General features: G+C 47.4%; 1 protein-coding gene across 1 annotated transcript in view; it reads left to right on the top strand.

The window, feature by feature from the left end:
- vcam1b (vascular cell adhesion molecule 1b) overlaps positions 1-22,177 on the top strand; it is a 59,677-nt gene that overhangs the window by 27,375 nt on the left and 10,125 nt on the right. Inside the window, exons 4-10 of the mRNA XM_056277524.1 lie at positions 732-1,037; positions 1,157-1,417; positions 9,297-9,575; positions 10,719-10,991; positions 15,127-15,435; positions 15,972-16,250; positions 16,891-17,151. Coding sequence (XP_056133499.1) covers positions 732-1,037; positions 1,157-1,417; positions 9,297-9,575; positions 10,719-10,991; positions 15,127-15,435; positions 15,972-16,250; positions 16,891-17,151 — 1,968 coding nt within the window. The remainder of the gene's footprint in view (positions 1-731; positions 1,038-1,156; positions 1,418-9,296; positions 9,576-10,718; positions 10,992-15,126; positions 15,436-15,971; positions 16,251-16,890; positions 17,152-22,177) is intronic.

The following is a 22,177-nucleotide window of genomic DNA, read 5'->3' as shown; positions in this document are numbered from 1 at the left end:
GATTTATATTGATTTAGTGATTTATATTGATTTAGTGAGCTATATTGCACATGTAGGGTGATACATAATGCAGTTGTGGCTGAAAGGCTCATTTACGGCTCTTGTGGATGTTCCCCGTCCAGAAGAAAGACTATCCTTTCCAGGGCAGCGAAGGAGATGTGGAGTGTCAGGGGTTGCATGTTGCAGTTTTGCAGAGCTGCAGCAGAAAGTGTGCTCACCTTCTCAGGACCTTTATGGTAGAACGATTCTACAGCCCACCAGAAAAACCTGCTGGACAGAGTCATGCTACAGCTTAAAATAATGGGCTGCAACTCCCCACCATTTCTGAATTATACCATATTCGCATTCAGCAGAGAGGTTTTAAAATGTTAAAGAACTCCTCACACCCGGCCAACCTCCTGTTCAAATCATCTCCCTTCCAGTAAAAGACTCCACAGTATCAAGACCACAACATCTCGCTTCCACAGTAGCACTTACCCTGCAGCAGTTGGCATCCTACATGCTTCACTGACTGTACAGGTGTAGTCTCCGCAAGCACATGCACTTTCATTTGTCAGGGTGAGAGCCTGCATGGGACACACGGTTGCATTAAGTGAATTATAATTGCTATTTTGTGGCGACTCCTCGTATACGTTGTGTGGTTACATGTTTGCTGTTGAGCACACTGAAACAAATTCCTCATCAGCTGTGAGGTTGATATGATGATAAATGATTGAATCTTGGATCTCCAGCGTTTCCAGAGAGCCCTGTGATTCTGGGACACCATGATGTGACGCTGGGTCAGGAGAAGAGGCTGATCTGCCGGGTCGAAAACGTCTTCCCGGTGGAACTCCTGACTTTCGATTGGCTCCAAGGAGATCGGGTGCTCCAGAGCCGAGGAGCAGATCTGGAAGGAGGCTCTGCCGTGTCCACCTACAGCCTCACCTCCACCGACCAGCAAACAGGAGGCAGTATCACCTGCCGAGCCTCGCTCCACCTGCTGGGACTCCCTGCCGGGGAGAGCAGCAGAGAGACCAGCGTCCATCTGACGCCGCTCTGTGAGTCCATGGGCCATCATCTGAACTGCTGCAGCTTCTCCTCCACCTCTTCTTATGAAATCAGCTTCTGTGGCACAAAGACATCCTGCTCTAACTGCTTTCTTTTCTCACCCCTGCAGATCCCCCACATATTAAGTCCATACCGGAGTCCCTTCTTTTGACTGTTGGTTCTCCTCTCAGTCTGTCGTGCTTTGCTGAGGGGAATCCCACCCCTCAAATCCAGTGGAGCTTCAGGACCCCAAGTGGTCTGCCGGTCCCTGTTGGTCAGGACCAGCAGCTGCTCTTTAAATCTGTCACTCTGTCTCACGCTGGGCAGTACAGCTGCCTAGCGAGCAACACTGTCGGAAACCACACGGCCAAGGTTGAGGTCACGGTTCAGGGTAAGCTGAAGGATGGCTGCTTTTAAACTGACGTGCACAATTCCTGCCATAGTGCTTTTAAGCAACACACTTGCCTTCCGTCTTCAGGCTTTGCTGTGTTCCACCTTTCACATGAAATGTAGCTATGCAGAGGTGTGTGTGTGTGTGTGTGTGTGTGAGAGAGAGAGAGACGGAGAGAGACAAAGAGACCTTTGACCTTTAACCAAGCCTTTAATGGTCCAATTCTTCATTCACATCAAGATAACAACACTAACACAAATACTCATATACATAGTGAAAAACACAACATTGCCATACGCAGTAAAAACATCAGATACACACCTTCCCCTATTTTTTTCAGAACTTAAGAAGAAGCACTTGGTTTTCTACAGTGCACAGCACATCCCCATGCCCCCAAATAGAAATAAATCCTTCCAAGTTTGAACTAAGTTTGAAAAACATGAACTTAACTTTCAGCCAAGCAGCCACTAGACCCCTGAACATGAGTGTAGCATCTGAACATGAGTGTAGCACTAGACCCCTGAACATGAGTGTAGCACTAGAGCCCTGAACATGAGTGTAGCACCTGAACATGAGTGTAGCATCTGAACATGAGTGTAGCACTAGACCCCTGAACATGAGTGTAGCATCTGAACATGAGTGTAGCACTAGAGCCCTGAACATGAGTGTAGCACCTGAACATGAGTGTAGAACTAGAGCCCTGAACATGAGTGTAGCACCTGAACATGAGTGTAGCACCTGAAAATGAGTGTAGCACTAGAGCCCTGGACATGACTGTAGCACCTGAACATGAGTGTAGCACCTGAACATGACTGTAGCACCTGAACATGAGTGTAGCACTAGAGCCCTGAACATGAGTGTAACACTAGAGCCCTGAACATGAGTGTAGCACTAGAGCCCTGAACATGAGTGTAGCACCTGAACATGAGTGTAGCACTAGAGCCCTGAACATGAGTGTAGCACTAGAGCCCTGGCATGAGTGTAGCACTAGAGCCCTGAACATGACTGTAGCACCTGAACATGAGTGTAGCACCTGAACATGACTGCAGCATCTGAACATGAGTGTAGCACTAGACCCCTGAACATGAGTGTAGCATCTGAACATGAATGTAGCACTAGAGCCCTGAACATGAGTGTAGCACCTGAACATGAGTGTAGCACTAGAGCCCTGAACATGAGTGTAGCACTAGAGCCCTGAACATGAGTGTAGCACCTGAACATGAGTGTAGCATCTGAACATGAGTGGAGCACTAGAGCCCTGGACATGAGTGTAGCACCTGAACATGAGTGTAGCACTAGAGCCCTGAACATGAGTGTAGCACTAGAGCCCTGAACATGACTGCAGCACCTGAACATGAATGTAGCACCTGAACATGAGTGTAGCACTAGAGCCCTGAACATGAGTGTAGCACCTGAACATGACTGCAGCACCTGAACATGAGTTTAGCACCTGAACATGAGTGTAGCACTAGAGCCCTGGACATGACTGTAGCACCTGAACATGAGCGTAGCATCTGAACATGAGTGAAGCACTAGACCCCTGAACATGAGTGCAGCACTAGAGCCCTGAACATGAGTGTAGCACTAGAGCCCTGAACATGAGTGTAGCACCTGAACATGAGTGTAGCACCTGAATATGAGTGTAGCACTAGAGCCCTGAACATGAGTGTAGCACTAGAGCCCTGAACATGAGTGTAGCACCTGAACATGAGTGTAGCATCTGAACATGAGTGTTGCACTAGACCCCTGAACACGAGTGTAGCACTAGAGCCCTGAACATGAGTGTAGCACTAGACCCCTGAACATGAGTGTAGCACTAGACCACTGAACATGAGTGTAGCACTAGAGCCCTGAACATGAGTGTAGCACTAGAGCCCTGAACATGAGTGTAGCACTAGAGCCCTGAACATGAGTGTAGCACCTGAATATGAGTGTAGCACTAGAGCCCTGAACATGAGTGTAGCACTAGAGCCCTGAACATGAGTGTAGCACCTGAACATGAGTGTAGCATCTGAACATGAGTGTTGCACTAGACCCCTGAACATGAGTGTAGCACTAGAGCCCTGAACATGAGTGTAGCACCTGAACATGAGTGTAGCATCTGAACATGAGTGTTGCACTAGACCCCTGAACACGAGTGTAGCACTAGAGCCCTGAACATGAGTGTAGCACTAGACCCCTGAACATGAGTGTAGCACTAGACCCCTGAACATGAGTGTAGCACTAGAGCCCTGAACATGAGTGTAGCACTAGAGCCCTGAACATGAGTGTAGCACTAGAGCCCTGAACATGAGTGTAGCACCTGAATATGAGTGTAGCACTAGAGCCCTGAACATGAGTGTAGCACTAGAGCCCTGAACATGAGTGTAGCACCTGAACATGAGTGTAGCATCTGAACATGAGTGTTGCACTAGACCCCTGAACACGAGTGTAGCACTAGAGCCCTGAACATGAGTGTAGCACTAGACCCCTGAACATGAGTGTAGCACTAGACCACTGAACATGAGTGTAGCACTAGAGCCCTGAACATGAGTGTAGCACTAGAGCCCTGAACATGAGTGTAGCACCTGAACATGAGTGGAGCACTAGAGCCCTGGACATGAGTGTAGCACTAGACCACTGAACATGAGTGTAGCACTAGAGCCCTGAACATGAGTGTAGCACTAGAGCCCTGAACAGGAGTGTAGCACTAGAGCCCTGAACATGAGTGTAGCACCTGAACATGAGTGGAGCACTAGAGCCCTGGACATGAGTGTAGCACCTGAACATGAGTGGAGCACTAGAGCCCTGGACTTGAGTGTAGCACCTGAACATGAATGCAGCACTCGAGCCCTAGACCTGAGTGTAGCACCTGAACATGAGCGTAGCACTAGAGCCCTGAACATGAATGCAGCACCTTAACATGAGTGTAGCATCTTCAATTCAATTCAATTTTATTGTCGTTAAAAACAATGTGCAGGCACATGTTAAAAATGAAAGGAGGGCTGTGGCTTCACCAAACAGTGCAAGACAGACACAGACAAACACAGCAAACACAGTATAATATATACACACATGAAGACCAAAAGCTAAAAATAAGTTAAAAGAGAGCTGGAGTACAAAATATTTAAAAATATCTACAGACATTCAGTGGGTAGCCAGGTTCAGGTGGGCAACAGCTTGTGGAAAGAAGCTGTTTTTGAGCCTGGTAGTGCGGGCTCTGAGGCTCCCGTAGCACCTCCCAGAGTGCAGGGGGAAGAACAGTCCATGGTTGGGGTGGGTGGGATCTCTGCTGATGCTCAGACCCCTTCGAAGGCAGCGTTTGTGATAAATGTCTTTTCTGGCTGGGAGCTGGGTACCGGTGATATGCTGGGCCGCCTTGACGACCCGCTGCAGAGCTTTCTGGTCTACTGAGGTGCAGTTGCCGTACCACACTGAGATGCAGATGGTCAGGATGCTCTCTATGGTGCAGTGGTAGAAGTTGGTGAGAATTTTGGGGGGTAGATGGGCGCCCCTCAGCCTCCTCAGGAAATGCAGGCATTGTTGGGCCTTTTTCACAAGGGCCTGGGTGTTTAATGTCCACGAAAGGTCCTCGCTGATGTGGACTCCAAGGAATTTAAAGCTGGAAACACGCTCCACTTCCACCCCATTGATGTGTATGGGGGCGTGGCTGCAGCTTCTAGACCTCCTCAAGTCCACAATCAGCTCCTTTGTCTTCTGCACATTGAGAACCAGATTGTTGGTAGTACACCATGATGTGAGGTGCTGGATCTCGTCTCTGTAGGCCATCTCGTCATTGTTGGTGATACGGCCAATGACTGTGGTGTCATCTGCAAACTTAACTACAACATTTGAGGGGTGAGTTGGCAGGCTGTCGTGGGTAAAGAGTGTGTGGAGTGGAATGTGGTTCGGGATGGTGTGTGCAGTGGGGTGTGGTGGGGATGGTGTATGGATGTGGGTGTAGTGGGTGGGGATGGTTTGTGGAGTGGGATGTAGTGGGGCTGGTGTGTGCAGTGGGATGTGGTGGGGATGGTGTATGGAGGTGGGATGTAGTGGGTGGGGATGGTGTGAGGAGTGGGATGTAGTGGGGATGGTGGATGGAGGTGGGTGTAGTGGGTGGGGATGGTGTGTGGAGTGGGATGTAGTGGGGATGATGTGTGGAGTGGGATATGGTGGGGATGGTGTGTGGAGTGGGATATGGTGGGGATGGTGTGTGGAGTGGGATGTGGTGGGGATGGTGTGTGGAGTGGGATATGGTGGGGATGGTGTGTGGAGTGGGATATGGTGGGGATGGTGTGTGGAGTGGGATATGGTGGGGATGGTGTGTGGAGTGGGATATGGAGGGGATGGTGTGTGGAGTGGGATGTAGTGGGGATGGTGTGTGGAGTGGGATATGGTGGGGATGGTGTGTGGAGTGGGATGTAGTGGGGATGGTGTGTGGAGTGGGATATGGTGGGGATGGTGTGTGGAGTGGGATGTGGTGGGGATGGTGTGTGGAGTGGGATATGGAGGGGATGGTGTGTGGAGTGGGATGTAGTGGGGATGGTGTGTGGAGTGGGATATGGTGGGGATGGTGTGTGGAGTGGGATGTAGTGGGGATGGTGTGTGGAGTGGGATATGGTGGGGATGGTGTGTGGAGTGGAATGGGGTGGGGATGGTGTGTGGAGTGGGATGTAGTGGGGATGGTGTGTGGAGTGGGATATGGTGGGGATGGTGTGTGGAGTGGGATATGGTGGGGATGGTGTGTGGAGTGGGATGTAGTGGGGATGGTGTGTGGAGTGGGATGTAGTGGGGATGGTGTGTGGAGTGGGATATGGTGGGGATGGTGTGTGGAGTGGGATATGGTGGGGATGGTGTGTGGAGTGGGATATGGTGGGGATGGTGTGTGGAGTGGGATATGGTGGGGATGGTGTGTGGAGTGGGATATGGTGGGGATGGTGTGTGGAGTGGGATATGGTGGGGATGGTGTGTGGAGTGGGATGTAGTGGGGATGGTGTGTGGAGTGGGATATGGTGGGGATGGTGTGTGGAGTGGGATATGGTGGGGATGGTGTGTGGAGTGGGATGTAGTGGGGATGGTGTGTGGAGTGGGATATGGAGGGGATGGTGTGTGGAGTGGGATATGGTGGGGATGGTGTGTGGAGTGGGATATGGTGGGGATGGTGTGTGGAGTGGGATATGGTGGGGATGGTGTGTGGAGTGGGATGTAGTGGGGATGGTGTGTGGAGTGGGATATGGAGGGGATGGTGTGTGGAGTGGGATGTGGTGGGGATGGTGTGTGGAGTGGGATATGGTGGGGATGGTGTGTGAAGTGGGATATGGTGGGGATGGTGTGTGGAGTGGGATATGGTGGGGATGGTGTGTGGAGTGGGATATGGTGGGGATGGTGTGTGGAGTGGGATGTAGTGGGGATGGTGTGTGGAGAGGGATATGGTGGGGATGGTGTGTGGAGTGGGATGTAGTGGGGATGGTGTTTGGAGTGGGATGTGGTGGGGATGGTGTGTGGAGTGGGATATGGTGGGGATGGTGTGTGGAGTGGGATATGGTGGGGATGGTGTGTGGAGTGGGATGTGGTGGGGATGGTGTGTGGAGTGGGATATGGTGGGGATGGTGTGTGGAGTGGGATGTGGTGGGGATGGTGTGTGGAGGTGGATGTGGTGGGGATGGTGTGTGGAGTGGGATGTAGTGGTGATGGTGTGTGGAGGTGGATGTGGTGGTGATGGTGTGTGGAGGTGGATGTGGTGGGGATGGTGTGTGGAGGTGGATGTGGTGGGGATGGTGTGTGGAGTTGGATGTAGTGGTGATGGTGTGTGGAGGTGGATGTAGTGGTGATGGTGTGTGGAGGTGGATGTAGTGGGAATGGTGTGTGGAGGTGGATGTGGTGGGGTTGGTGTGTGGAGGTGGATGTGGTGGGGATGGTGTGTGGAGCTGGATGTGGTGGTGATGGTGTGTGGAGGTGAATGTAGTGGGGAGGGTTTGTGGAGTGGGATGTAGTGGTGATGGTGTGTGGAGGTGGATGTGGTGGGGATGCTGTTTGGAGTGGGATGTAGTGGTGATGGTGTGTGCAGTGGGATGCGGAGGGGATGGTGTGTGGAGGTGGATGTGGTAGGGATGGTGTGTGGAGGTGGATGTGGTGGGGATGCTGTGTGGAGTGGGATGTAGTGGTGATGGTGTGTGCAGCAGGATGCGGAGGGGATGGTGTGTGGAGGTGGATGTGGTGGGGATGGTGTGTGGAGGTGGATGTGGTGGGGATGGTGTGTGGAGGTGGATGTAGTGGGGATGGTGTGTGGAGTGGGATGTAGTGGTGATGGTGTGTGGAGGTGGATGTGGTGGGGATGGTGTGTGGAGTGGGATGTAGTGGTGATGGTGTGTGGAGGTGGATGTGGTGGGGATGGTGTGTGGAGCTGGATGTGGTGGGGATGCTGTGTGGAGTGGGATGTAGTGGTGATGGTGTGTGCAGCAGGATGCGGAGGGGATGGTGTGTGGAGGTGGATGTGGTGGGGATGGTGTGTGGAGGTGGATGTGGTGGGGATGGTGTGTGGAGGTGGATGTAGTGGGGATGGTGTGTGGAGTGGGATGTAGTGGTGATGGTGTGTGGAGGTGGATGTGGTGGGGATGGTGTGTGGAGTGGGATGTAGTGGTGATGGTGTGTGGAGGTGGATGTGGTGGGGATGCTGTGTGGAGTGGGATGTAGTGGTGATGGTGTGTGCAGTGGGATGCAGAGGGGATGGTGTGTGGAGGTGGATGTGGTGGGGATGGTGTGTGGAGGTGGATGTGGTGGGGATGGTGTGTGGAGGTGGATGTAGTGGGGATGGCGTGTGGAGTGGGATGTAGTGGTGACGGTGTGTGGAGGTGGATGTGGTGGGGATGGTGTGTGGAGGTGGATGTGGTGGGGATGGTGTGTGGAGGTGGATTTAGTGGGGATGGTGTGTGGATTGGGATGTAGTGGTGATGGTGTGTGGAGGTTGGATGTGGTGGGGATGATGTGTGGAGGTGGATGTGGTGGCGATGGTGTCTGGAGGTGGATGTGGTGGGGATGATGTGTGGAGGTGGATATGGTGGGGATGGTGTGTGGAGGTGGATGTGGTGGGGATGGTGTGTGAGTATTTTTTGCTTGGTGTCTGTGACTTGGTGGGGGGTCTCTTGGCATACCACATAGCCCTGTTTTGGTGCTATCAAGTCTGAGTTTCAATTGTGATTTTTTGCTTGGAGTGTCTTTTTGATTTTATAACAGCATTTAAGAAAGTGTTACAGTGTCTGTTTAAAACAGGGTGAAGAAGTTAGTTTGTAGCAGCAGTTGTGAAGAAACACACTGAATTCCTTGGGTCGGCTGTGTAGAATTTAGCTTCTTGAAAGGAAATGAGCCTCATTTAAAGAGCTCTGTCAACGATGCCGTTGCTGTTTTGTTTTAATAAAGAAATCTGTGTATCTGATTCACAAAAACATCCTAGCTCTGTAGCTAGGAGCAGTGGGCAGCTGCAGCACCTGGGGACCAGCTCCAGTTCCTCTTTCCATTGCCTTGCTCAGGGGCACAGGCAGGAGTATTGATGCTGACATACGTGTCTTTTATGGTGGGAGGAAACCCACACAGACACGGGGGGAGAACATGTAAATTCCACACAGAAAGGACCTGGGACGGCCTGGGGTTTGAACCCAGGACCTTGTTGTTGTGAGGAACAGTGCTAACCTCTGGGCCACTGTGCTATCAGCTTGTTGTGTTGAAGTGAATAAGTGTGAATTAGATTTCCTGTCAAAATGTGTTCAAATCTCCTTCAGCAGAAAGACTGATAATCTGCACTCATGTGGACTTGGCAGAAAATGTTACAGTATACAGCAGAAGATAAAGACTCCTGTTCTACTCTGGTTCTACCCTTTCAACTCCCTTTCATCCATGTTGGCAGCTCCACCGACCAACACCTCCATCTCTGTGAGTCCAGGAGAGGAGGTGATGGAGGGCCAGAGGGTGATGGTGTCCTGTTTCTCACAAGGAGCTCCGGTGGGAAGGCTAGTACTGAGGAGGCTCAGCCAGGAGGAGCAGACAGAGCTGCAGTCCAGTGATACCTCCTCCTCTGTCTCCTTCCTCCTTCCCTCAGCACTGCTGGAGGACTCAGCTCTGTACCAGTGTGAGGCCTCCAACCAGTACGGCTCCCAACTGGTCAACACCTCCATCACTGTTAAAGGTGAGACCTCTTCTAACCAGCAAACCCAGCCTGTTCCCAGTGACTGTGTGGAGACAGGAAGGTCACTCTCTTCTTTCCTCTTTCCACTCCTTCACTTCCTCTGTTTTCTGGTTGGGAATTTGGTTGACATGTGACAGTCGCTATTAGAAACATGAACTCTCACGTCATTCTTTGACATGGTCTGCCAGGCTGGGCAGAAGCAGAGTGCAGTATCATCAGTGAACAGTCAGAACATAGGAACCTTAGTGATGATTTCATCACCAGTGTGACGCTGGCCTTCATGGCAATACTTTGCAAACTCACCACAGATAAGGAAAATGTGAAATGTGACTATCTATCTATATAACTAAGCCACTCTGAGTCCATGATTAGTCATTCTGGATGAAGGCCTGGTCCTATTCAAATCCGGTCCAGGAAACCAGTTTTTAATGTTTAGAATAAATGCTCAATACCTTGCAAGTGGGGTTTAGGTCAATCTCAGCATGTGGTCGTGTGGAGTCTGCCGCTGCCCTACCATAAGCATGTCGACTCTGTACCGATGAGACTGTACTACATTTGCTGGGCCGGCCTTTGTCTCTACACTGAAGGACCACATTAAGCATCGTTCAGAGTGTGTCTTGCTTCTGTAATGTGATCTAGTTCCAAGTAAAACAGGATATTAGGGCGGGACAAAATGTATGGAGGGATGTGATTTGATTGGCAGTACAAAATATTTGATATTACTGGCTGGAATGTTGCTCACCTGCCTGCTCAGGTTTCTGATTCAGTCATATAAATTTGTTTCAGAGGAAGTTAAATTGGTAAGATTTTCAAGTAATTACAGCTAGCATTTCTAAAAGGAGATTTGCATGAACAAAAGTCAAAAGCTGAACTCCTAGGGAAGCTCGTAAAGCCTGCTGAGTTTCGAAATCACCACCTCCTTATTAATATCTGAGGGCTGATAAACCAGATAAAACTGTGTGGGAACCTGGAATATAGACGAGTGGTAATTTTACCCCAGCCTCCAGACCACTTTGTGAAGAAGAAAAGGGCTCGGTGTATTTTAAGTTGATTAAATCAATAGAAAAGACAGCGAGAGGAACTGGACAGCTTCAGTTACTGAGACTAACTCATGTTAAGAGAGATGTGATCACATCATTCCAGCTTATCCTCTCGAAGTGGAGCTATCTCCAACAACGGTCACCGAGGAAAGGGGCTCTGCGCTGATGTTGAGCTGTAGAGCCTCAGGTTGTCCTCAGCCGATCCTGACCTGGAGAAGACCTCTGGACCAGCCGGTCCCCAGACCAGCAGACAGCCAGGGCCCACTGTCCCAGCTCCTCTTCACACATCTAGACCTTTCTGATCAAGGAGCCTTTATCTGTGAAGCTCAGTGTGGCTCCATCATCAGATCCAAACATGTCGAGGTCCAGGTTTACTGTAAGTATGATGATGAAAAGTGTTTGTATCTGAGAAAGGCACACTTGTTTTGTTTCTAACACACAGGAATTCCTGCAGACACTGAGGCACCACACTCTCAGGACCTCGGTGTTGTCATAACGAGTCTAGCTGCTGCCGGTCAGCCATCATGTCAGTATGTGTCTGGACTGGATGAAAGCCCAGATATCATTCTGTCAACACAAACCAGTGGCCAAAGTGTTTGTTTGTGATATTCTTGTGGAAAACATCCCTTCCTGAGTTTTGTTTTCCTCTAATCTGACCTCAGGCAAAGGGCTGAATGTACCGTGGGGGAGAGGAGGTGATGAGAAGAGAACAGTCTAAATCCTCCCTCAGATTTCAAAGCTAAACTAAAATCCAGTAATGTTATTATCTGAACCCCCGCCCCCACAGAGCACAGACATATTTTCAGCTGGAGGGGCTGAGAAACAAGAGCTGACAGATGAGAGAAGAATTCTGTTTAGAGTTCAGATCTTTCACAATGCACCCGCCAAAATGTAGTCACTACACCACCATTCAACTCAATTCAATTCAATTCAGTTCAGTTCAATTCAATTCAATTTATTGTCATTAAAAACAATGTGCAGGCACATGTTGAAAATGAAATGAGGGCTGTGGCTTCACCAAACAGTGCAAGACAGACACAGACAAACACAGCAAACACAGTATAAGATTTACACACATGAAGACCAAAAGCTAAAAATAAGTTAAAAAAAGAGCTGGAGTACAAAATATTTAAAAATATCTACAGACATTCAGTGGGTAGCCAGATTCAGGTGGGCAACAGCTTGTGGAAAGAAGCTGTTTTTGAGCCTGGTAGTGCGGGCTCTGAGGCTCCTGTAGCGCCTCCCAAAGTGCAGGGGGGAGAACAGTCCATGGTTGGGGTGGGTGGGATCTCTGCTGATGCTCAGACCCCTTCGAAGGCAGCGTTTGTGATAAATGTCTTTTATGGCTGGGGGCTGGGTACCGGTGATATGCTGGGCCGCCTTGACGACCCGCTGCAGAGCTTTCTGGTCTACTGAGGTGCAGTTGCCATACCACACTGACATGCAGATTGTCAGGATGCTCTCTATGGTGCAGTGGTAGAAGTTGGTGCGAATTTTGGGGGGTAGATGGGCACTCCTCAGCCTCCTCAGAAAATGCAGGCGTTGTTGGGCCTTTTTCACAAGGGCCTGGGTGTTTGATGTCCAGGAGAGGTCCTCGCTGATGGGGACTCCAAGGAATTTAAAGCTGGAAACATGCTCCACTTCCACCCCATTGATGTGTATGGGGGAGTGGCTGCAGCTTCTAGACCTCCTGAAGTCCACAATCAGCTCCTTCGTCTTCTGCACATTGAGAGCCAGATTGTTGGTAGTACACCATGATGTGAGGTGCTGAATCTCGTCCCTGTAGGCTTTCTCGTCATTTGATCTAGCCCTACGACTGCTGTCATCTGCAAACTTAACTATTACATTTTAAGGGTTAGTTGGCAGGCCGTCGTGGGTAAAGAGGGAGGAAAGGAGGGGGCTCAGAACACAGCCTTGAGGGGCACCTGTGCTGAGGGTCAGGGTGGAGGAGGTGTGGTCACCTAACCTAACAGACTGAGGTCTGTTGGTGAGGACGTCCAGGGTCCAGTTACAGAGGGAGGGGTTGAGGCCAAGGAAGAGGAGTTTGGTGGTTATTTTGGCGGGAATGATAGTGTTGAAGGCAGAGCTGTCATCTATAAATAACATCTGGATGTATGTGTTGTTAAATTCAAGGTGGGTCAAAGCAAAGTGCAGGGCAGTGGCAATGGCATCCTCCGTAGACCTTTTGGGATGGTAGGCGAACTGATGTGGGTCGAATGTGGGGCAGATAGTGTTTTTGATGTGAGTCAGAACTCTCTCAGAGCACTTCATGGCAATGGGGGTGAGTGCTATGGGTCGGTAGTCATTCAGACATGTGGATGTTGATTTCTTGGGGACAGGAATGATAGAGGTGGTCTTAAAGCATGCTGGGACTATGGATTGGGACAGTGAGAGGTTAAATATAGTTGTGAAGACCTCAGCCAGCTGGTCGGAGCATTCCTGGAGGATCTGACCCGGTATGCCGTCTGGTCCGGCAGCCTTCCATGTGTTCACTCTGCGCAGTGATTCTCTGACCTCTGCGACTGATAGAGTGAGCACCTGGTTTTCTGGGTGGCTGGGGATTTTTGTGGCTGGGTCAGTATTGTCCTTGTCGAAGCAGGCGTAGAAATGATTTAGCTCGTCTGGCAGGGAGGCATCATGGACGGTGGGACCGCTATTGGCGCTCTTGTAGTCTGTGATAGACTGAATGCCTTGCCACATTCGCCGGGGATCGGAGTTATTGTGAAAGTGGTCCTCTATTCATAGGGCATATTTATGTTTGTCTGTTCTGATGCCCTTTTTGAGGTTGGATCTGGCTGCGCTGTAGGCCTCACAGTTACCTGACTCGAACGCTGCATCCCGGACTTTCAGCAGCTGCCGGACCTCACTAGTCATCCAGGGTTTCTGATTTGGAAATGTGCTGATTTTTTTTTTGTGATATTCTCAGTACAAAAGTTAATGTAGGATAGCACGGTGGATGTCTGTTCATTAATTTCTATAAGGGAGCCATGGGTGACTGAATGTGCAAAAATACTCCAGTCTGTGTTGTCAAAAAAAGTCCTGGAGTTCAGAGACTGCTCCCTCTGGCCAGACAGTGATCATATTGACTGCTGGCTTGATCCATTTTATGAGGGGTTTGTAGGCTGGGACCAGGAAAAGACAGAGGTGGTCAGACTGCCCCAGGTGGGGGCAGGGAGTAGCCTTGTATGAGCCCTTAATGTTAGTATAAAGATGGTCCTGTATGTTTTGTCCCCTAGTAGGACTGGAGACAAGTTGATGGAATTTTGGCAATACAGCCCTGAGGTTAGTTTGATTGAAATCACCACCTATGATAAAGTCATTCTCCAGGTGTTTGGTCTGTTGTCTGCTGATGGCACATGGACAGGTTGACGGACAAGATCAGGCAGGAGTCTCCGTGGACTATGATGTTTGTGGATGACATTGTGATCTGTAGTGAGAGTAGGGAGCAGGCGGAGGAGAGCCTGGAGAGGTGGAGGTATGCACTGGAGAGAAGAGGAATGAAAGTCAGTAGGAGCAAGACAGAATACCTATGTGTGAATGAGAGGGAGGACAGTGGAATGGTCAGGATGCAAGGAGTGGAGGTGACGAAGGCGTATGAGTTTAAATACTTGGGGTCAACTGTCCAAAGTAACGGGGAGTGAGGAAGAGAGGTGAAGAAGAGAGTGCAGGCAGGGTGGAGTGGGTGGAGAAGAGTGTCAGGAGTGATGTGTGACAGAAAGGTACCAGCAAGAGTTAAAGGGAAGGTTTACAAGATGGTAGTGAGACCAGCTATGTTGTATGGTTTGGAGACAGTGGCACTGATGAAAAGACAGGAGGTGGAGCTGGAGGTGGCAGAGATGAAGATGATAAGATTTTCATTGGGAGTGATGAAGAAGGACAGGATTAGGAACGATTATATTAGAGGGACAGCTCAGGTTGGACGGTTTGGAGACAAAGCAAGAGAGACAAGATTGAGATGGTTTGGACATGTGTGGAGGAGAGATGCTGGGTATACTGGGAGAAGGATGGTGAATATGCAGCTGCCAGGGAAGAGGAGAAGAGGAAGGCCAAAGAGGAGGTTTATGGATGTGGTGAGGGAGGACATGCAGGTGGCTGGTGTGACAGAGGAAGGAAGATGCAGAGGACAGGAAGAGATGGAAACGGATGATCTGCTGTGGCGACCCGTAAGGGGAGCAGCCAAAAATAGTAGTAGTACTAGATGCAGTGCTCAAAACCTATCCTTGCATAAAATTTAGTAGTATCCACACAGATCCGCCAACAGTTTTATTACAATTAGCAATATTTCAGATGGAAAAAGCTGCTGCGTAGCCACAGCAGTTAACGGCTTCTGTTTAGATGAAGAATCGACCCTGAAATCTGAAGAGCATGGATCCTTATCAAATGCTAAACAACAGAAAACAATGTCAGGTCTTACTGCTGGTCCTCTATTTAAGACTTATTATGACTCATTAAGACTCTTTTGTAATTAGATGTCTATTAAGTCTCTTTCTGATTGGTCGGATCCTCTCCAGCTCTGCCATCTGATCCGGTCCTGGAGACCCATGGTCCTGTTCTATTGGGTCAGGAGGTGGTCCTGGTTTGTTCTGTCTATAATGTCTACCCATCCAATCTGCTGAGGATCCAATGGCTTGCCGGGGACACGGTACTGCTCTCAGAACTGGGCCAGAATTCAAGTCACTTGCAGAATGTTACAGCCATCTTGCAGTACAGCACGGGACCGAAGGACCAGGACCAGGTTCTGACCTGTCGAGCTTTTCTGGAGCTAAACAAAAACAGATGGTGGCCCTCCAGAGAGACCAACACCTCCCTGAAGCTCCACTGTGAGTGTGTCTGGATCTCCACATATTACCTTCCCCTGCCGCTCAAAGAAAAGATCATACCCACCTCTCTAGCTTATAATAACTCTATGTTTATTTCTTTGGCTGTCATACATTTCAAGAAAAATTTGAATCTTTTCTTCTTAGAACTGTTTCTCATGTTGGTGAATAGAGAGGAAAGCAGCAGTTCAATTACTGATGTCTTTAGTTCCTCCAATATCGAACTGACTCACAGCCAAACAGGATTGACTGTTGTGTCTCAGTCCTGATGATCGAAAGCAGAGGGGTGTAGTTTCTCTAATACACCTGGGGTTGAATTTGATTGGTTGATTGTTGAAAACATTATTTGGTAACTTGTAAATTGTTGAAAACACTAGGTATTCTGATGTATGAGAGCTCCAACCTTTATTGAAAACTATGATTCAGTTTTCAAATGTATTTACCCAGATAGGGAGGATTCTCTTTTGGGTACATTATCAAGTCCAAGCAGATTCTTTTTAGGAGGTTGTTTCACCCAGACTGGGACTTCTATCTTCCAGATGCACCGACCAACACCTCCATCTCTGTGAGTCCAGGAGAGGAGGTGATGGAGGGGCAAAGGGTGATGGTATCCTGTTTCTCACAAGGAGCTCCGGTGGGAAGGCTAGTACTGAGGAAACTCAGCCAGGAGGAGCAGACAGAGCTGCAGTCCAGTGATACCTCCTCCTCTGTCTCCTTCCTCCTTCCCTCAGCACTGCTGGAGGACTCAGCTCTGTACCAGTGTGAGGCCTCCAACCAGTACGGCTCCCAACTGGTCAACACCTCCATCACTGTTAAAGGTGAGACCTCTTCTAACCAGCAAACCCAGCCTGTTCCCAGTGACTGTGTGGAGACAGGAAGGTCACTCTCTTCTTTCCTCTTTCCACTCCTTCACTTCCTCTGTTTTCTGGTTGGGAATTTGGTTGACATGTGACAGTCGCTATTAGAAACATGAACTCTCACGTCATTCTTTGACATGGTCTGCCAGTCTGGGCAGAAGCAGAGTGCAGTATCATCAGTGAACAGTCAGAACATAGGAACCTTAGTGATGATTTCATCACCAGTGTGACGCTGGCCTTCATGGCAATACTTTCCAAACTCAACCCAGATAAGGAAAATGTGAAATGTGACTATCTATCTTTCAGTCGCTTAGTCAGTTAATCTTTATTTATATACCATGTTTCATACATGTAAAAATGCAATTAAATGGTTTTTAAATTAAATTAAATTAGATTATTAAATGGTATCTATGGTTCATGTGAGAACTGGTTATAAAAAAACGAAACAGAATTTACACAGGCGATACAAAATGCCAATAAATGCTTAGAGGGTGAATTAAACCCCTGGTAAGGTGAAGGCTGAGTGTATGAATGTATGTGTGCTGATGGCCAGTGTTGGGACAGACTAGTACACAGAAGTAGTGTCTGTTCTCTCCTCCAGCCCCCCCAAGGAACACCACGGTTCTGGTCCTCCCATCAACAGAAGTCCAGGTGGGACAAAATGTCACCATCTGCTGCAAAGCCATCAGTTTTCCACCACCCGTTGTGATTCTGAGGAAGCTGGATGCTGGGACAGAGCTGCACTCTGTGGACTGTACCTTTGTACTGGTCAACGTCACAGTGAATGACACAGGCCGGTACCAGATCAACATAACCAACCATCTGGGCTCCGAGACGCAAATCTTCACCATCAGCGTCATGGGTCAGTTAGACTCACTGTCTATACCGCTCATTTCTACTTCGAATAAGAGACGTAAACTTATTAGCCTTAGGTGTACTAACAAATATCATATTTTGATATATAATTTTAGATTTATATACGTATATATATGTATATATACAATTAAGGTCAAAGTTTTTAGCCCCCAAGGAACTATGGAACATTTTCCTAAAATTCTGCCCAATGTTTGCATCATTCATAAAACTCCACATAGTAAAACATTCATCCGTGTTAAGGCCCCTATCTGGTACATTTTGGAATGTAAACTAAATCTTCAGGTTTGCTTTATACCAAATGTAGTGAAAATTGAGGTGGTCAAAACTATTAGCCCCCGTGTGATTTTTTTTTTTTTGCTTTCAAAACCCACCTGAGCAATCGGTCAGCTTTCAAAACCCACCTGAGCAATCAGTCAGCTTTCAAAACCCACCTGAGCAATCAGTCAGCGTTGAACTTTACTTAAGGGACTCCAGTGAACAGGGCTAGTGGCACTTGAACACTTGATTGAGAGGGACTACTCTTAAATTCTTGGTAAGAAGTAATTTCATCATGCCAAAAAGTAAAGAAACCAGTCTGGAACTGAGAAAGAAGATAGTGGATGCTCATCTTAAGGGGGAAGGCTATTCTGCCATTTCCAAGCGTGTCACAGTGTCTAGAACAGCTGTGTGTTGTATCATTGCAAAGCACAAGGAGACAGATTGTGTTAGAAACAAACCTGGGCCTGGTCCAAAGTGCAAGATTTCAAAAACTTTGGAGAGGAAAACAGTCAGAGATGTCAGCAACAATCCCCGGATCTCTGCCAAGATGACTGTTGCTGAACCGGCCTCTTCTGGACTTGATGTTTCAAGGAAGACTGTTGTGAGGGCTCTTCATCGTGATGGGCTTCGAGGTCATCGTCCAAGAAAAACTCCACTGCTCACACAGCAGCACACCAGAGCCAGACTGAAGTTTGCCTGTGGACATCTGAAACATGGGCATGAGTTCTGGAAGTCTGTCCTTTGGTCTGATGAGAGTAAACTTGAGCTGTTTGGGCTCATGGATGTTGCTTTTGTTTGGCGAAGGAAGGGAGAGGCCTTCAACCCTAAAAACACAGTCGCCACAGTTAAACATGGTGGTGAGAGCATAATGCTGTGGGTCTGTTTTGCTGCTCCAGCCACAGGGAACCTTGTTGGGGTGCATGGGATCATGAAGAAAGAAGATTATGTTGACACTTTGAAGGATAACGTAAAGAAATCTGCTGCCAGTCTAGCTTTAGATCGCTGCTGGGTCTTCCAGCAAGACATGACCCAAAGCATACATCCAAGTTGGTCCAAAACTCTTTGAAGGATACCAAAATCCAGGTCCTGGAGTGACCCTCTCAGAGCCCAGATTGTCAATCCTATTGAGAATCTGTGGCAGGAGCTCAAGGTTAATGTCCATGCTGGAAAACCACACAATATGGGTGAGCTGGAACAACTTGCCACGGAAGAATGGGCTAAGATCTCTCAAGAGCCATGTGCCAACCTATTTAGGAACCACAATAAGAGGTTGTTGTCCGTTGGGAGTCAGAAAGGTTACTCTATTGACTATTAATTGTCAGAGGGCTAATCATTTTGGCCTTGTCATGTTAGTTTTTTCTTGTTTCAATTCAGCACATCAGTAAAATATCTTAATCGAGCTTAGTGAAGATTTTGTCTTTGTTCTTTTGGAGGCAATTAAACTATAAACACTTTTGGTTATGGTCATTTCCATGGAAACGTTAAGGGTTTTGTTTGATTTCATAAAGGGGGCTAATAATATTGACCTTAACTGTATACACTAATAAAAAAAATTATTTTTGTAATTATATATATACATATATGTGTGTGTGTGTATATATATATATACACTACCGTTCAAAAGTTTGGGATCACCCAAACAATTTTGTGTTTTCCATGAAAAGTCACACTTATTCACCACCATATGTTGTGAAATGAATAGAAAATAGAGTCAAGACATTGACAAGGTTAGAAATAATGATTTGTATTTGAAATAAGATTTTTTTTACATCAAACTTTGCTTTCGTCAAAGAATCCTCCATTTGCAGCAATTACAGCATTGCAGACCTTTGGCATTCTAGCTGTTAATTTGTTGAGGTAATCTGGAGAAATTGCGCCCCACGCTTCCAGAAGCAGCTCCCACAAGTTGGATTGGTTGGATGGGCACTTCTTGCGTACCATACGGTCAAGCTGCTCCCACAACAGCTCAATGGGGTTCAGATCTGGTGACTGCGCTGGCCACTCCATTACCGATAGAATACCAGCTGCCTGCTTCTGCTCTAAATAGTTCTTGCACAATTTGGAGGTGTGTTTAGGGTCATTGTCCTGTTGTAGGATGAAATTGGCTCCAATCAAGCGCTGTCCACTGGGTATGGCATGGCGTTGCAAAATGGAGTGATAGCCTTCCTTATTCAGAATCCCTTTTACCCTGTACAAATCTCCCACCTTACCAGCACCAAAGCAACCCCAGACCATCACATTACCTCCACCATGCTTAACAGATGGCGTCAGGCATTCTTCCAGCATCTTTTCATTTGTTCTGCGTCTCACAAACGTTCTTCTTTGTGATCCAAACACCTCAAACTTGGATTCATCCGTCCACAACACTTTTTTCCAGTCTTCCTCTGTCCAATGTCTGTGTTCTTTTGCCCATCTTAATCTTTTTCTTTTATTGGTCAGTCTCAGATATGGCTTTTTCTTTGCCACTCTGCCCTGAAGCCCAGAATCCCGCAGCCGCCTCTTCACTGTAGATGTTGACACTGGTGTTTTGCGGGTACTATTTAATGAAGATGCCAGTTGGGGACCTGTGAGGCATCTGTTTCTCAAACTAGAGACTCTAATGTACTTATCTTCTTGCTCAGTTGTGCAACGCGGCCTCCCACTTCTTTTTCTACTCTGGTTAGAGCCTGTTTGTGCTGTCCTCTGAAGGGAGTAGTACACACCGGTGTAGGAAATCTTCAATTTCTTAGCAATTTCTCGCATGGAATAGCCTTCATTTCTAAGAACAAGAATAGACTGTCGAGTTTCAGATGAAAGTTCTCTTTTTCTGGCCATTTTGAGCGTTTAATTGACCCCACAAATGTGATGCTCCAGAAACTCAATCTGCTCAAAGGAAGGTCAGTTTTGTAGCTTCTGTAACGAGCTAAACTGTTTTAGGTTGTGTGAATATGATTGCACAAGGGTTTTCTAATCATCAATTAGCCTTCTGAGCCAATGAGCAAACACATTGTACCATTAGAACACTGGAGTGATAGTTGCTTGAAATGGGCCTCTATACACCTATGTAGATATTGCACCAAAAACCAGACATTTGCAGCTAGAATAGTCATTTACCACATTAGCAATGTATAGAGTGTATTTCTTTAAAGTTAAGACTAGTTTAAAGTTATCTTCATTGAAAAGTACAGTGCTTTTCCTTCAAAAATATGGACATTTCAATGTGATCCCAAACTTTTGAACGGTAGTGTATATATATATAGCGTTTTATTCCCCAAAACCGTCAATGGTGTTGATAGAAGTGCTCAACTAACGAGGGGCGGGATATCAATACAGACGCAGGAAGAAACGTTTTAATACATAGCACGGACTCACATGAGCAGCTGACGAGTGCACGACGCACGAAACAGGTTTGTACTGCTATGTATTAAACCTTTCTTCCTGCACCTGTATTGATACAAACACACACACACACACACACACACACGTGTGTGTGTGTGTGTGTGTGTGTGTGTTTGTATGTGTAGTATATATATATATACATACACACACACATATATATGTGTGTATATATATGTATGTATGTATATATACATACACACGTGTGTGTATATATATATATGTGTGTGTGTGTGTGTATATATATATATATATATATATATACACACACACACACACACACACACACATATATATATATATATCGTTCTAGCCTGTTTCATGTCATAAGCAATCATCAGCTGTCAATAGCGCTACATGGGAAAGAACATAACATATTAACGGTCTCGCCGTGCACATGGGTTACACCCCATGGGCGGTAGGTAGTGTGGGTGGTACCAGGGGATGTTTCGTCTTCTGCTATGTTTGTTGATTGGCTGGCAGTCAGTGTGTAATGGTGGGTTGTACTTGGGCCACTCTTTTGTAATGCGTCTTGGTATGGGGGGTGCAGCTTCATTGAAGATTGACTCATTAAATGATCATTTCGAGAGTCTTCTATCGATGCTTTCTTGGATGTTCTTCTAGATGGAGGGTGGTGGTTGTTCTCTGTATGGACAATGGACATACTACAGCGTGTTGCTGGGCTTCATGTACAGCTTGTATGAGTCGTTCCTAAGGTCCACTGAGATGTCCAGAGAGTCCCTTTGTTTTTTGTTTGCTTCAATAGTCATTTTTAGCCCATTGTTTGAGAATATTTTGCAGATTGTTTTCTTAATTTGATCGACCTCTCGTGGTGTTTTGGTACAAACTGATAGCCCCTCATCCCCATAGAGTCCAACACTGATGTACAGGTCCTGTAGTTGAGACAACAAATACTATTGTCCAACTAGTTCACAAGTTTCTGCCCCGTCGAAGCTGGCCATGGTTACATCACATTTACTTCTACTACCTTTTATCTGCCATGGGTTTCCATTGTGGTACAGAAGTGATTCCCTCGCCTGGTATATAATGTCTCTTTCTTGATATATAATGTCTCTGTCTTGGTGTATAGTCTCTGTCCTGGTATATAATGTCTCTGTCTTGGTATATAATGTCTCTGTCCTGGTATATAATGTCTCTGTCCTGGTATATAATGTCTCTGTCTTGGTATATAATGTCTCTGTCCTGGTATATAATGTCTCTGTCCTGGTATATAATGTCTCTGTCCTGGTATATAATGTCTCTGTCTTGGTATATAATGTCACTTTCTTGGTATATAATGTCTCTGTCTTGGTATATAACGTCTCTGTCCTGGTATATAATGTCTCTGTCTTGGTATATAATGTCACTTTCTTGGTATA

This window comes from Lampris incognitus, chromosome 3, assembly GCF_029633865.1.
Source record: "Lampris incognitus isolate fLamInc1 chromosome 3, fLamInc1.hap2, whole genome shotgun sequence".
NCBI lineage: Eukaryota > Metazoa > Chordata > Actinopteri > Lampriformes > Lampridae > Lampris > Lampris incognitus.
This window is presented reverse-complemented; position numbering and strand designations above follow the sequence as displayed.